We start from the raw sequence: 17,006 nt of genomic DNA, 5'->3' as shown, positions 1-17,006 counted from the left end.
AAACATAGCAACTGTTGTATTCATTCCAAAAGCGTTAACTTTTTATATTACTTCAAGCGCAAAACATACTCGATAGCGCCACCACTAGGGCAACAGCGCCACCACTTTTATAAATATGTGCATTTTTCCTTTTTAAGAAGAGCTTATCAGTTTTGTTGTGTTCCGGCATAGGTACTAGACATAACAGTTATGTTTGCATGCGTGAGAATGTTCTTACGGGGTGTGTAAGCCTCGAAATGTAGTTGCTATGCAATCAGATCTCAAAATATGCACAAGTCCGATTCGGGAGAAAAGCTCCTGGCACCACAGTTTGCACAATATTGAAACGAAATAGTAACCAGCCTACAGTAGAAGTGTTCTTACACGGTACCACATTCTCCGATTTTCGAAATATGTCCTTTAAATGAAATTATCAAATAAAATAAAAATCATACTCACGTTTGTTCATGTAAACATAGGGCACAGCTCCACCACGGAAGTGTCGACAGCTCTTTTTCTTTGCACCACCGTAAAGTGGTGGAGCTGACGTTTAGAGGCCGTGGTTGAGCTATATTAAAACACGACCGATGATGTCCGTCTGGATCCGCGTTGCATCCATGAATTTAACAACCTTTAATTTTATCATATAAAACAAGCTCTTGCATGTTTAATACATTTGTAAAAGAATACAGTTTTAAAGAATAAATCTCCTTATTTAAAAAAAACATTTCATTTTGTACATAGGCTTATAAAATAGAACACAAATCTACATGGATTATATCATGTAAGTGTCTTTTTGAATCAAGCATAAAAGAAAGTATCAGTTAACCCTAGTCCCACAGTCGACCTCCCGGACTGCCCCGGACTGAAAATAGGCCAATCCGGAGTCAGATCATCGTTGAATCCGTGTTCGGTCCGAGCTTATCCGCCGTGATGGTCTTGGATGGTCTGTCATGGTCCGGGACACCACCCCGACAATTTTAATCTGTTTATAAATGCCGTGGTCATCCGGTATCGTCCAAAGCGATTGTTCGATCCGGGTAGTCTGGTACGGTCGTGTTGGCTCCGGGCCTGATCCGAAGTGGCACCGTGTTGATCCTCGGCGATCTTGTTGACAAAGTCTGGTTTGGCTTTTGATAATATATCTTTAACACAAGCAGTGAAAATTAGCGGTCATACGTACTGAAGCGAGCTATTATGGTCGCGCAGCTCGATGCATGTACATGTAATGTGAACGCGATAAATATCAACAGATAGTCTCGTAATAACGAAACTGAGCTGCATTCTGTACTTGCTTTTGAATCTGTTCACGTGAAATACAATGATTATTCAGACCGTGCTTTGTTAAAGTTAAACAAGTGATCTTGTTAAGATTCTCGAACCTAAACATGTATACCGTACTTCCTTGTTATACCTCAATCTGACTAACATTTAGTCTAATAGAGGGTACAGACGACTTCCACTTGCTAGGGTATTCTCTTCCTTGTGTGTCATTTTTTCAATGTATATATAGTTACATACGTTATCTTAAAACAGGTGTGGACATTAGTTTTAGAAATAGAAGTACCTATAGCTGACGTGAAAATACATGTATAATAATTAAACAATAATGTCCATGACAATGCTGTGTTTGGATTTAATCTACATAGTTTGAAGCCTATTACAACAGTTTTTACTTTAAAAAGGTAAAAAAAAAGTTGTAATAACGTCTACAGAATGTACAGGAATACAGTGCTCGTAAAGGTTTATGTTGTTAATGAGTGAGCTGTTATTTGTTCAACAGACGTGTTTGCACACATCAGTTTACCCGAATCTCAAAGATACTTTGTGTAGAGGAAATGATTTGTGATACACCTACATATATATCAATCATTGCGAATGGTAGTTCGAACTTACATATCAACGATGTTACGGAGACTACAAAGAACCTTAACTAAAAGCGGGAAGCGAGCAGGGGCGGAGGTAAAGGTTCACCATCTGACTGAGGAGCCTACCAGGGCTTGGGAAACCATCAACAATTCACAAACTGTCATACAGGTACGGTCTTGAGACACAGATTTAGCTGTCACATTCTATCTTACTTGAAATAGATAAACTCTGCGATTTTAAACATCTAACCTAACATGGCCAACAATATCATATATACACTTTTGAAACATTTTGAGAATTCAGGCTCGTGTCTACGTACCTACGCCACAATAATTAGTCCCAGAAGAACTACGTGTATTGTTTTTCTTTTAGACGTAACGCCTCGTTTTTTTAATTCACACCTAGATAAATGAACTGAAGTATTGTAAAGGACGTTCACATACAACTACTCGTGTTATATAAATAATATACATAATATACATACTTCATACCCTCCCTCTTTCCTTTAATAACACCCAATAAAACACAAAACCCTCATACTGTTTTCAAGATATATTCCGATACGCGACTTTTGTCTGCATTATCAATTTATATGCTTGATATACATGTATATTTGAGAAAAATAATAACAACATTCAATTATACAATGAAGCAAGCGACATTAAGGGACTTCCTTCCACATTGCAAAAGTCGTTCAAATGAGCAAAACATAAAATGTTTGAAAAAATCTCTTTTTTTTATTCTGTTTTTAGGTTCAATATCTAGCAAGCATAAAACATAAATCCGTTGCACCATGTTTAGGTGTAATTAGGAGATCAGAAAAAAATAATATTTTATCAGATGTTCATAAACAGCATTTGCATTTTTTCGGAAATGTCTTAATGCAAAATTAACTTGTTTTTGAGTAAAAATAGTCAACTCTTCCCAATCAACAATGTCTAAAATTGTGACTTTGTTGTGATTGCAGCTATCTTTCTTATAGATAATGCACCAGTCAATTGTAACCACGCCCCCCCCCCCCAGGTCCGGGGGGATAGCTGGGGAAAAGGGCCGTTTTTTTTACTTTCCAGGTGCCCCCGCAGGGCCGGATGACCTCGGTGGTTTTGTCATAGCGCCAAATTAAGCTGAGATTTGGCCTTATATAGAGTCTATGGGGTGCGGGGATTTTACCCGGGGTTGGCTGGACTGAAAGTCAAAGTCCCGGCTATTCCCCGGATCTGGGGGGGGGGCGTGGTTACAAATGACTGGTGCATAACCAGTAAATGAATTTAATCCACTATTTTCATTATTTTAATAAATATCGTTCTTTATTTTAAAATATATCATAAAGAAACCATGAGACATTGTTGATTGCATAATTTGTGACATTTTGACACAAAAACGTATTACCTTGTCACTGACTCATACTTAAAAAAAACCTACGTATAGTGTGTATATCAAAGATTTAAGGTGACACAAATTCGCCATGTAACACATATCCTTAAAAAACTTCGTTAAGTGGGTACATCCAAAATTTTAGGAGACACAAATATACCATGACACACACACATAACATCCTTCAAGGAACTGCGTATAGTGAGTATATCCAATGTTTCAGGTGACGCAAATGTCCCATGACACACATATATCCTCCAATAAACTACGTATAGTGTGAATATCCAATAGTTCAGGTGACACAAATGTCCCTAGACACACATACATCCTCAAAGGAACTAAGTATAGTGTGTATTTCCAATATTTCAGGTGACACAAATGGCCCATGACACACATATATCCTCCAAGGAACTAAGTATAGTGTGTATTTCCAATATTTCATGTGACACAAATGTCCCATGACACACATATATCCTCCAAGGAACTAAGTATAGTGTGTATTTCCAATATTTCATGTGACACAAATGTCTCAAAACACACAAATATCCTCCAAGGAACTACGTATAGTGTGTATATATCCAATATTTCAGGTGACACAAATGCCCCATGACACACAAATATCCTCCAAGGAACTACGTATAGTGTGTATATCCAATATTTCAGGTGACACAAATGTCCCATGACACACATATACCCTCCAAGGAACTAAGAATAGTGTGTATTTCCAATATTTCAGGTGACACAAATCTCTCAAAACACACAAATATCCTCCAAGGAACTACGTATAGTGTGTATATATCCAATATTTCAGGTGACACAAATGCCCCATGACACACAAATATCCTCCAAGGAACTACGTATAGTGTGTATATCCAATATTTCAGGTGACACAAATGCCCCATGACACACATATATCATCCGATGAACTACGTATAGTGTGTATTTCCGATATTTCAGGTGACACAAATGTCCCATGACACACAAATATCCTCCAAGGAACTACGTATAGTGTGTATATATCCAATATTTCAGGTGACACAAATGCCCCATGACACACATATATCATCCGATGAACTACGTATAGTGTGTATATCCAATATTTCAGGTGACACAAATGCCCCATGACACACATATATCCTCCAAGGAACTACGTAAAGTATGTATATCCAATATTTCAGGTGACACAAATGCCCCATGACACACAAATATCCCCCAAGGAACTACGTATAGTGTGTATATCCAATATTTCAGGTGACACAAATGCCCCATGACACACAAATATCCTCCAAGGAACTACGTATAGTGTGTATATCCAATATTTCAGGTGACACAAATGCCCCATGACACACAAATATCCCCCAAGGAACTACGTATAGTGTATATATCCAATATTTCAGGTGACACAAATGCCCCATGACACACAAATATCCCCCAAGGAACTACGTATAGTGTGTATATCCAATATTTCAGGTGACACAAATGCCCCATGACACACAAATATCTTCCAATGAACTACGTATAGTGTAGTGATGAAACGATTATCGAGTACAATCGATTAATCGTCGTCGACAATGCTATTTCGGCGACAATCGATAGTACTTGTCCAAAATCGATGTCGCTAATGTTACTTCGGGAAACTACGTATATTTTTTTGTGGCAAATGTCGAGTAAAAAATTTTCCGGTAAATTCTCGTTTAGTTCATTTTAACAAGGGGTGTCACTCTCTTATATACAAATGCCGTGAATGTAAACACTTTCGCTTAAAACCTTATAAACTTTCCCAAATTTCAAATCGTCTTTTATTGTTTATATATTTCATAAAATCTTCTTCGATAACCTGTCTCTATGGGGTAGTGGATCCGTTCTTACCTGCAGATACCGGGGATCCCTGCTCGATGCATTCTGTTTTCGAAACCTTTTATTGGTATCGTTTGTAATTAAATAATGTACTTTTTGTGAAAGTTTTATGAAATTAAGATATTCTAATAAAAAAAGTTCAATATAGCAGGTTATTGAATGTTAAGCTGGTTCACAAATATATAATATGCTTTTACGTGGATAAAATGCTAAGATAACTTACTTGATGCGGAATGCATCATTTTGCAATTGATGTGCAGATATTAAGTATGTGTTGTGTTGTTATGTTTTTTTTCGTTCAGTTATTAAAAACAGAAAAAAAAAATGGAAATTTACTTATTGTTGCTAAAAGCATGACTTAACGCACACACGTACTGATTCCAGGTTTAACCATTTAAATGATCATGATGATACTATGTATAAAGAATGTATTTGTTTATGATATTATGAGTTTCGATTATTGTCCGATAGTAAATCGAAATACTTGGTCCGATTCGATTCGATTATCGATAGCAAATAGAGTCCGATTTTCAAACACAAGTATAGTGTGTATATCCAATATTTCAGGTGACAAAAATGCCCCATGACACACATATATCCTCGAAGTAACTACGTATAGTGTGTATATCAAATAGTTCAGGTGACACAATTGCCACATGACACACAAATATCCTCCAAGGAACTACGTATAGTGTGTATATCCAATATTTTAGGTGACACAAATGTCTCTTGACACACATATATCCTCCAAGGAACTTCGTATAGTGTGTATATCCAATATTTCAGGTGACACAAATGCCCCATGACACACAAATATCCTCCAAGGAACTACGTATAGTGTGTATATCCAATATTTCAGGTGACACAAATGCCCATGGCACACATATATCCTCCAAGGAACTACGTATAGTGTGTATATCCAATATTTCAGGTGACACAAATGCCCCATGACACACAAATATCCTCCAAGGAACTACGTATAGTGTGTATATCCAATATTTCATGTGACACAAATGCCCCATGACACACATATATCCTCCAAGGAACTACGTATAGTGTGTATTTCCAATATGTCAGGTGACACAAATGCCCCATGAGACACAAATATCATCCAAGGAACTACGTATAGTGTGTATATCCAATATTTCAGGTGACACAAATGCCCCATGACACACAAATATCCTGAGATGAACTACGTATAGTGTGTATATCCAATATTTCAGGTGACACAAATGCCCCATGACACACAAATATCCTCCAAGGAACTACGTATAGTGTGTATATCCAATATTTCAGGTGACACAAATGCCCATGACACACATATATCCTCCAAGGAACTACGTATAGTGTGTATATCCAATATTTCAGGTGACACAAATGCCCCATGGCACACAAATATCCTCCAAGGAACTACGTATAGTGTGTATATCCAATATTTCATGTGACACAAATGCCCCATGACACACATATATCCTCCAAGGAACTACGTAAAGTGTGTATTTCCAATATGTCAGGTGACACAAATGCCCCATGACACACAAATATCCTCCAAGGAACTACGTATAGTGTATATATCCAATATTTCAGGTGACACAAATGCCCCATGACACACAAATATCCTCCAAGGAACTACGTATAGTGTGTATATCCAATATTTCAGGTGACACAAATGCCCCATGACACACAAATATCCTCCAAGGAACTACGTATAGTGTGTGTATCTGACACGCATGTATTGGTAGAGGATGTGCCCAATTTTATACCTCCTGGGGATATCCTTATTCACGCGGGGGACTTTGGTCACGGCGGTGCACCTGTACAAGTAAAGAGGTTCAATGATTTCTTAGGTATTTTTAACATTTCTTAGTTTTGTTTTATTCAAACTTTAATATACTTTCTGCTATGACTTATTGCAGAGCTTGCTAAAACGTGATCACTTAGTAAAAGATCTACATATAAACTTTATTCTGTGCTTCGTTTTAGAGACGGCCAACACATGGTTCCTTGGTAAAACAACTGCATGTAATATTTCGCTGGAAAAGACAACTACATAATGATGTGCATTTTGTAAAATAACTGCATACAAATGTATATATGTTTTTTTGGTAAAACAGCTACATGGGATGAACATTTGATTAATAAATACGTGTGATATTTATTTGGTAAAACAACTACATGTGATATTGATATGTAAAAAAGGTTTAATTTGCTTTGGGGGGGGGGGGGGGGGGGATATATAACTTTTTGACACTACGAGTGTTTGTTCGTTATGTTTAGGTACACTACCGCATTCTGTGAAGATTGTTATAGCTGGTAACCACGACCAAATGTTTGATGAAAGAATTGTTAGACATAAGGGCTTCGTTTGCCAACTGATCTTCCTAACAGAAACAGGTTTGTCGTTTATTTAACAGACACCTTGTTTCATAAATGTATTAAAACTTAAAATATAATGCCGTGATACTCACGGCCATTGCCTGTACCGTCTTTGCGATTATCAAAGTATTTTTTTTATTTTTTATTTCTCTCATAATTTAGGCAATATACTAGTTTAGGTTTACATTGAGTAAGTTCAAAACTCCATGTACAAGGCAATATAATATATTATCATTTTAGAGCTAGGTTGTAAAACTGTAAAACTACGGTGTACAAGGTTATATAAGGCTATATACTGATTATACTGTCCCCTGCAAGATGACGGCGTACAAGGCTATATACTGTATCCCTGCAAGATGACGGCGTACAAGGCTATATAATGTGTCCCTGCAAGATGACGGCGTACAAGGCTATATACTGTATCCCTGCAAGATGACGGCGTACAAGGCTATATACTGTGTCCCTGCAAGACGACGGCGTACAAGGCTATATACTGTATCCCTGCAAGACGACGGCGTACAAGACTATATACTGTGTCCCTGCAAGACGACGGCGAACAAGGCTATATACTTTATCCCTGCAAGACTACGGCGTACAAGGCTATATACTGTGTCCCTGCAAGACTACGGCGTACAAGGCTATATACTGTGTCCCTGCAAGACGACGGCGTACAAGGCTATATACTATGTCCCTGCAAGACGACGGCGTACAAGGCTATACGTATACTGTGTCCCTGCAAGACTACGGCGTACACGCTAGGCTATATACTGTGTCCCTGCAAGACGACGGCGTACAAGGCTATATACTGTGTCCCTGCAAGATGACGGCGTACAAGGCTATATACTGTGTCCCTGCAAGACAACGGCGTACAAGGCTATATACTGTGTCCCTGTAAGACTACGTCGTACAAGGCTATATACTGTGTCCCTGCAAGACAACGGCGTACAAGGCTATATACTGTGTCCCTGCAAGACTAGAGCATACAAGGCTATATATTGTGTCCCTGCAAGACTACGGCGTACAAGGCTATATACTGTATCCCTGCAAGACTACGGCGTACCAGGCTATATACTGTGTCCCTGCAAGACTACGGCGTACAAGGCTATATACTGTGTCCCTGCAAGACTAGAGCGTACAAGGCTATATACTGTGTCCCTGCAAGACTAGAGCGTACAAGGCTATATACTGTGTCCCTGCAAGACTACGGCGTACAAGGCTATATACTGTGTCCCTGCAAGACGACGGCGTACAAGGCTATATACAAATTACTGTGTCCCTGCAAGACGACGGCGTACAAGGCTATACGTATACTGTGTCCCTGCAAGACGACGGCGTACAAGGCTATATACTGTGTCCCTGCAAGACTACGGCGTACAAGGCTATATACTGTGTCACTGCAAGATGACGGCGTACAAGGCTATATATATACTGTGTCCCTGCAAGACGAGGGCGTACAAGGCTATATACTGTGTCCCTGCAAGACGACGGCGTACAAGGCTATATACTGTGTCCCTGCAAGACTACGACGTACAAGCTATGCTATATACTTGTCACTGCAAGACGACGGCGTTCAAGGCTATTATTATACTGTATAATTATTATAGCGCTAGACTTGCTACTATGTAATCATTTTAGAGCTAGAACTGCAAGACTATGGTGTACAAGGCTATATAATGTGTCCTTGCAAGACTACGGCGTACAAGCTAGGCTATATATTGTATCCCTGAAAGACTACGGCGTACAAGCTAGGCTATACACTGTATCCCTGCAAGACTACGGCATACAAGGCTATATACTGTATCCCTGAAAGACTACGGCGTACACGCTAGACTATATACTGTATCCCTGAAAGACTACGGCGTACACGCTAGGCTATATACTGTATCCCTGAAAGACTACGGCGTACAAGCTAGGCTATATATTGTATCCCTGAAAGACTACGGCGTTCACGCTAGGCTATATACTGTATCCCTGAAAGACTACGGCGTACAAGCTAGGCTATATATTGTATCCCTGAAAGACTACGGCGTACAAGCTAGGCTATTCACTGTATCCCTGCAAGACTACGGCGTACAAGCTAGGCTATTCACTGTATCCCTGCAAGACTACGGCGTACAAGGCTATATACTGTATCCCTGAAAGACTACGGCGTACACGCTAGGCTATATACTGTATCCCCGAAAGACTACGGCGTACATGCTAGGCTATATACTGTATCCCTGAAAGACTACGGCGTACACGCTAGGCTATATACTGTATCCCTGAAAGACTACGGCCCACAAGCTAGGCTATATACTGTATCCCTTTGTACTGCTAGGGACAGGTAATCCAGATAAGGTGTTGTTTTGTTTACCTTGTAGAGCTGGACACGCAGCTGCAAAACTACGGCGTACAAAGTTGCAGGGATATACTGACTGAATGTGTATATCTAGAGGACTCGTCCATCAAAATCTGTGGCGTGAACTTCTACGGTTCACCATGGTACGACTTTTCAAATGAAAAATGAATAACCATTTGTCCTTACGATAAGAGGATTTCATGATATAATATGTGATATAATGGATACATGAGATTTGATTTTCAAATTGTAAATTTATTTCTGCAATGATTCACGGCCAAATGTTCAAGTACAAAAATGTATATCCACTTCATTTCTAAGTCGAACAATAAAAACCTCAATTTTCAAATTATTTACAAACTTAAAAATCACGTTCGAGTGGTTGCAAATTCTTAAAATCAAATGTACAGTTTTCCATCAGAATGACAGTTATGAAGGTTCATCAGAATATCAGTGATGTAGGTTCATCAGAACGTCAGTGATGTACGTCCATCAGAATGTCAGTGATGTACGTCCACTAGAATGTCAGTGATGTAAGCCCACTAGAATGTCAGTGATGTACGTCCATCAGAATATCAGTGATGTAGGTTCATCAGAACGTCAGTGATGTACGTCCATCAGAATGTCAGTGATGTAGGTTCATCAGAACGTCAGTGATGTACGTCCATCAGAATGTCAGTGATGTAGGTTCATCAGAACGTCAGTGATGTACGTCCATCAGAATGTCAGTGATGTACGTCCACTAGAATGTCAGTGATGCACGCCCATCAGAATGTCAGTGATGTACGCCCACTAAAATGTCAGTGATGTACGTTCATCAGAATGTCAGTGATGTACGCCCATCAGAATGTCAGTGAAATACGTTCATCAGAATGTCAGTGATGTACGCCCATCAGAATGTCGGTGATGTTCATTCACCAGAATATCAGTGAAGTACGTTCATCAGAATGTCAGTGATGTACGTTCATCAGAATGTCAGTGATGTACGCCCATCAGAATGTCAGTGAAATACGTTCATCACAATGTCGGTGATGAACTTCCATCAGCATGTCAGTGATATTCGTTCACCAGACTGTTAGTGAAGTACGTTCATCAGAATGTCAGTGTTGTACGCCCATCAGAATGTCAGTGATGTTCATCAGAATGTCAGTAATTTAGGTTCATCAGAATGTCAATGATGTAGGTTCATCAGAATGTCAGTGATGTACGCCAATGAGAATGTCGGTGATGTTCATCAGAATGTCAGTGATGTACGTCCATCAGAATGTCAGTGATGTAGGTTCATCAGAATATCAGTGATGTACGTCCATCAGAATGTCGGTTAGGTACGTTCATCAGAATGTCAGTGATGTACGTTCATCAGAAAGTCGGTGAAGAACGTCCATCAGAATGTCGGTGAAGAACGTTCATCAGAATGTCAGTAATGTCCGTTCATCAGAATGTCAGTGATAAACGTCCTTCAAAATGACAGTGAAGTGCGTTCATCAGATTGTCAGTGAAGTACGTTCATCAGAATGTCAGTAATGTCCGTTCATCAGAATGTCAGTGATGAACGTTCTTCAAAATGTCAGTGAAGTGCGTTCATCAGAATATCAGTGAAGTACGTTCATCAGAATGTCAGTAATGTCCGTTCATCAGAATGTCAGTGATGAACGTTCTTCAAAATGTCAGTGAAGTGCGTTCATCAGAATATCAGTGAAGTACGTTCATCAGAATATCAGTGATGTACGCCAATAAGAATGTCAGTGATGTTCATCAGAATGTCAGTGATGTACGTCCATCAGAATGTCAGTGATGTAGGTTCATCAAAATATCAGTGAAGTGCGTTCATCAGAATATCAGTGAAGTACGTTCATCAGAATATCAGTGATGTACGCCAATGAGAATGTCAGTGATGTTCATCAGAATGTCAGTTATGTACGTCCATCAGAATATCAGTGATGTACGCCCATCAGAATGTCAATGAAGAACGTTCATCAGAATGTCAGTGATGTACGTTCATCGGAATGTCAGTGAAGTACGCGCATTAGAATGTCAGTGATGTACGTTCATCAGAATATCAGTGAGGTACGTCCATCAGAATGTCGGTTAGGTACGTTCATCAGAATGTCAGTGATGTACGTTTATCAGAATGTCGGTGAAGAACGTCCATTGGAATGTCGGTGAAAAACGTCCATCAGAATGTCGGTGAAGAACGTTCATTAGAATATCAGTGATGTACGTTCATCAGAATGTCAGTGATGTACGTCCATCAGAATGTCAGTGATGTAGGTTCATCAGAATATCAGTGATGTACGCGCATCAGAATGTCAGTGAAGAAAATTCATCAGAATGTCAGTGATGTACGTTCATCAGAATGTCAGTGATGTTCGTTCACCAGAATGTCAGTGAAGTACGTTCATCAGAATGTCAGTGATGTACGTTTATCAGAATGTCGGTGAAGAACGTCCATCAGAATGTCGGTGAAGAACGTCCATCAGAATGTCGGTGAAGAACGTTCATTAGAATATCAGTGATGTACGTTCATCAGAATGTCAGTGATGTACGTCCATCAGAATGTCAGTGATGTAGGTTCATCAGAATATCAGTAATGTACGCGCATCAGAATGTCAGTAAAGAAAATTCATCAGAATGTCAGTGATGTACGTTCATCAGAATGTCAGTGATGTTCGTTCACCAGAATGTCAGTGAAGTACGTTCATCAGAATATCAGTGATGTACGCCCATCAGAATGTCAGTGACGTATGTTCATCAGAATAACAGTGATGTACGCCAATGAGAATGTCGGTGATGTTCATCAGAATGTCAGTGATGTATGTCCATCAGAATGTCAGTGATGTAGGATCATCAAAATGTCAGTGATGTACGTCCACTAGAATGTCAGTGAAGTACGTTCATCAGAATGTCAGTAATGTCCGTTCATCAGAATGTCAGTGATGAACGTCCTTCAAAATGTCAGTGAAGTGCGTTCATCAAAATATCAGTGAAGTACGTTCATCAGAATATCAGTGATGTACGCCAATGAGAATGTCAGTGATGTTCATCAGAATGTCAGTGATGTACGTCCATCAGAATGTCAGTGATGTACGTTCATCAAAATATCAGTGATGTACGCCCATCAGAATGTCAGTGATGTACGTCCAGCAGAATGTCAGTGAAGTGCGTTCATCAGAATATCAGTGAAGTACGTTCATCAGAATGTCAGTGATGTAGGTTCATCAAAATATCAGTGATGTACGCCCATCAGAATGTCAGTGATGTACGTCCAGCAGAATGTCAGTGAAGTGCGTTCATCAGAATATCAGTGAAGTACGTTCATCAGAATATCAGTGATGTACGCCAATGAGAATGTCAGTGATGTTCATCAGAATGTCAGTTATGTACGTCTATCAGAATGTCAGTGATGTAGGTTCATCAAAATATCAGTGATGAACGCCCATCAGAATGTCAGTGATGTACGTCCAGCAGAATGTCAGCGATGTACGACCATCAGAATGTCAGTGATGTACGCCCATCAGAATGTCAGTGATGTACGCCCACTAAAATGTCAGTGATGTACGTTCATCAGAATGTCAGTGATGTACGCCCATCAGAATGTCAGTGATGTACGTTCATCAGAATATCAGTAATGTACGTTCATCAGAATGTCGGTGAAGAACGTCAATCAGAATGTCGGTGAAAAACGTTCATCAGAATATCAGTGATGTACGTTCAGCAGAATGTCAGTGATGTACGCCCATCAGAATGTCAGTGAAGAACGTTCATTAGAATGTCAGTGAAGTGTGTTAATCAGAATAGCAGTGAAGTACGTTCATCACACTGTCAGTGATGTTCGTCCATCAGAATGTCAGTAATGTCTGTTCACCGGAGTCAGTGATGTCCGTTCACCAGAATGTCAATGGTTCATATCAAAATAATTAATTACCTTCAGATTATGGACCTTTAATAATGTCCTTGCCGTTTCAGGCAGCCGAAGCACGGACGTGTTCCGGGGGCTTTTAGGTATGAAAGGGGACAACAGGGACTTGACATATGGAACAAAATACCCAATGAAACAGATATTCTGATAACGCATGGGCCACCATTGGGTAAGTGTTGTGCTTGACTTACTATCTTTTAAAAGCCTAAACTCAAAGTGCATCTGCTGGATGCGCCCAGTGATTCTGAGGGACTTCTTTTTCAGAATGTATACTTGTAAAGCGACAGAGTCATGGTCAAAATATAGTACGAGCTAAATAACGATCAATACGTAGTTGTCTCCTTGAATATGGCGTATGAGACGGACTAAAAAGTCTTGTTTTGTGAAACTGCATTACTTTTTCATGCTTTTGTTTCAAGTATTATACGTATTTGTACAAAGCCATTACAAAATCATAGAGGTATTAATTTTGAAGGAAGTCTCGGACGCTGAAATGTTCAAATGATCTATTTTACTATATGATTTCATGATTAAAAATGCCTAGATCAGTAGCCCGTGGCTAGAAGTCAGTGATTGACAAGATATATTAACATATCACAGTCTAAAGCTATTTACTCATCCTGGCCAGTTTGTTATTGAAGGCGATACACGTGTATAGGTTCATATAGTGCTCACTATACCTGGCTTCCACCTTTTTTTATAAAAATAGAACATAAACATACAGAAATCGAAATGATATATTATTTACCATCGTTATAATGTGTTTTTAATGCGTTTTGTACGTATTTTATTTTCCGAGCCATCATACATCTGTTATAGACCTATATTATGTTGACACTCCTACGCGCAGGATACAGAAGCTAGATAATAGATAAATCAGCTCTCTATTACTTATCAAATATTGCTCGCCCTGCATTAAGACTTGCCGCCTAATAATAAAACTTATTTTTAAGTTCATCTTCCAATACTGAGATTGTGTCAAGCAAAAGTTAGATGGTACTGGATGATTTCGTGCTCATAGGCATTGTTTGAATTTCATTGTCAATGAATTTGACATGTTCACGTTCAGGGCACGGCGATTTAGTGGACTATTCCAGGGATAACCATTGCGGATGTGTGGAACTTCTGTCCACTGTCCAGCAGCGGGTTAAACCGGAATATCATGTCTTCGGCCATATACACGAAGGTACGTTAACCGATGTATCAAGTCTCCGGCTATATGTACGAAGGTACGTTAAGCGAGGTATCATGTCTTCGGCCATATACACAAAGGTACGTTAACCGGGGTATCTAGTCTTCGGCTATATACACGAAGGTACGTTAACCGGGGTATCATGTCTTCTGCTATATACACGAAGGTACTTAAACCGGAGTATCAAGTCTTCGGCTATAAACACAAAGTTACGTTAACCTGAGTATCAAGTCTACGGCTATAAACAGGAAGGTACGTTACACATTTAAGTTATTTGATGTGGTAGTATATAAATATCTTTAGTTATTTGATGTGGTAGTATATAAATATCTTAAGCTATTTGATGTGGTAGTATATAAATATCTTAGTTATTTGATGTGGTAGTATATAAATATCTTAGTTATTTGATGTGGTAGTATATAAATATCTTAGTTATTTGATGTGGTAGTATATAAATATCTTAGTTATTTGATGTGGTAGTATATAAATATCTTAGTTATTTGATGTGGTAGTATATAAATATCTTAGTTATTTAATGTGGTAGTATATAAATATCTTAGTTATTTGATGTGGTAGTATATAAATATCTTAGTTATTTGATGTGGTAGTATATAAATATCTTAGTTATTTGATGTGGTAGTATATAAATATCTTAGTTATTTGATGTGGTAGTATATTAATATCTTAGTTATTTGATGTGGTAGTATATTAATATCTTAGTTATTTGATGTGGTAGTATATAAATATCTTAGTTATTTGATGTGGTAGTATATAAATATCTTAAGTTATTTGATGTGGTAGTATATAGTTATTTGATGTGGTGGTATATAAATATCTTAAGCTATTTGATGTGGTAGTATATAAATATCTTAGTTATTTGATGTGGTAGTATATAAATATCTTAGTTATTTGATGTGGTAGTATATAAATATCTTAAGCTATTTGATGTGGTAGTATATAAATATCTTAGTTATTTGATGTGGTAGTATATAAATATCTTAGTTATTTGATGTGGTAGTATATAAATATCTTAGTTATTTGATGTGGTAGTATATAAATATCTTAGTTATTTGATGTGGTAGTATATAAATATCTTAGTTATTTGATGTGGTAGTATATAAATATCTTAGTTATTTGATGTGGTAGTATATAAATATCTTAGTTATTTGATGTGGTAGTATATAAATATCTTAGTTATTTGATGTGGTAGTATATAAATATCTTAGTTATTTGATGTGGTAGTATATAAATATCTTAGTTATTTGATGTGGTAGTATATAAATATCTTAGTTATTTGATGCGGTAGTATATAAATATCTTAGTTATTTGATGTGTTAAAATATAAATATCTTTTAAGTTATTTGATGTGATAGTATATCAATATCTTAGTTATTTAATGTGGTAGTATATAAATATCTTAGTTATTTGATGTGGTAGAATATAAATATATTAAGTTATTTGATGGGGTAGTAAATATGTATCTTAAGTTATTTTACATGAAATATGTAAATATCTTAGTTATTTGATGTGGTATTACTTTATATCTTAAGTTATTTGATGCGGTAGAATATAAATGTCTGAAGTTATTTGATGTGGTAGTATATAAATATCTTAAGTTATTTGATGTGGTAGTAATTAAATATATTAAGTTATTTGATGTTGTAGTATATAATAATATCAAGTTATTTGATATGGTAGAATATAAATATATGAAGTCATTTGATGTGGTAGTATATATAAACTCTTAAGTTATTTGATGTGTTAAAATATAAATATCTAAAGTTATTTGATGCGGTAGAATATGTAAACTCTTAAGTTATTTGATGTGGTAGAATATAAATATCGAAAGTTATTTGATGCGGTAGAATATAAATATCTAAAGTTATTTGATGTGGTAGAATATATAAACTCTTAAGTTATTTGATGTGGTAGAATATAAATATCTAAAGTTATTTGATGCGGTAGAATATATAAACTCTTAAGTTATTTGATGCGGTAGAATATAAATATATGAAGTCATTTGATGTGGTAGAATATATAAACTCTTAAGTTATTTGATGCGGTAGAATATAAATATCTAAAGTTATTTGATGCGGTAGAAT

General features: G+C 37.5%; 1 protein-coding gene across 2 annotated transcripts in view; it reads left to right on the top strand.

The window, feature by feature from the left end:
• The first annotated feature begins 1,382 nt into the window (after positions 1-1,382).
• LOC128240111 (UPF0046 protein C25E10.12-like) overlaps positions 1,383-17,006 on the top strand; it is a 16,831-nt gene continuing 1,207 nt past the window's right edge. The window contains exons 1-6 of one of the 2 annotated variants that reach the window (XM_052956615.1): positions 1,389-2,016; positions 6,740-6,926; positions 7,357-7,473; positions 9,816-9,936; positions 13,760-13,881; positions 14,782-14,898. In XM_052956615.1, the coding sequence (XP_052812575.1) occupies positions 1,858-2,016; positions 6,740-6,926; positions 7,357-7,473; positions 9,816-9,936; positions 13,760-13,881; positions 14,782-14,898 (823 nt within the window). In that variant the 5' untranslated portion in view covers positions 1,389-1,857. Of the gene's footprint in view, positions 2,017-6,739; positions 6,927-7,356; positions 7,474-9,815; positions 9,937-13,759; positions 13,882-14,781; positions 14,899-17,006 lie in introns of both variants that reach the window. The other variant, XM_052956616.1, reaches the window with a different exon arrangement.

This window comes from Mya arenaria, chromosome 7 (assembly GCF_026914265.1).
Source record: "Mya arenaria isolate MELC-2E11 chromosome 7, ASM2691426v1".
Classification (NCBI taxonomy): Eukaryota; Metazoa; Mollusca; class Bivalvia; order Myida; family Myidae; genus Mya; species Mya arenaria.
Note: the sequence above shows the minus strand (reverse complement) of the source record. Positions and strands in the feature narration are given on the sequence as shown.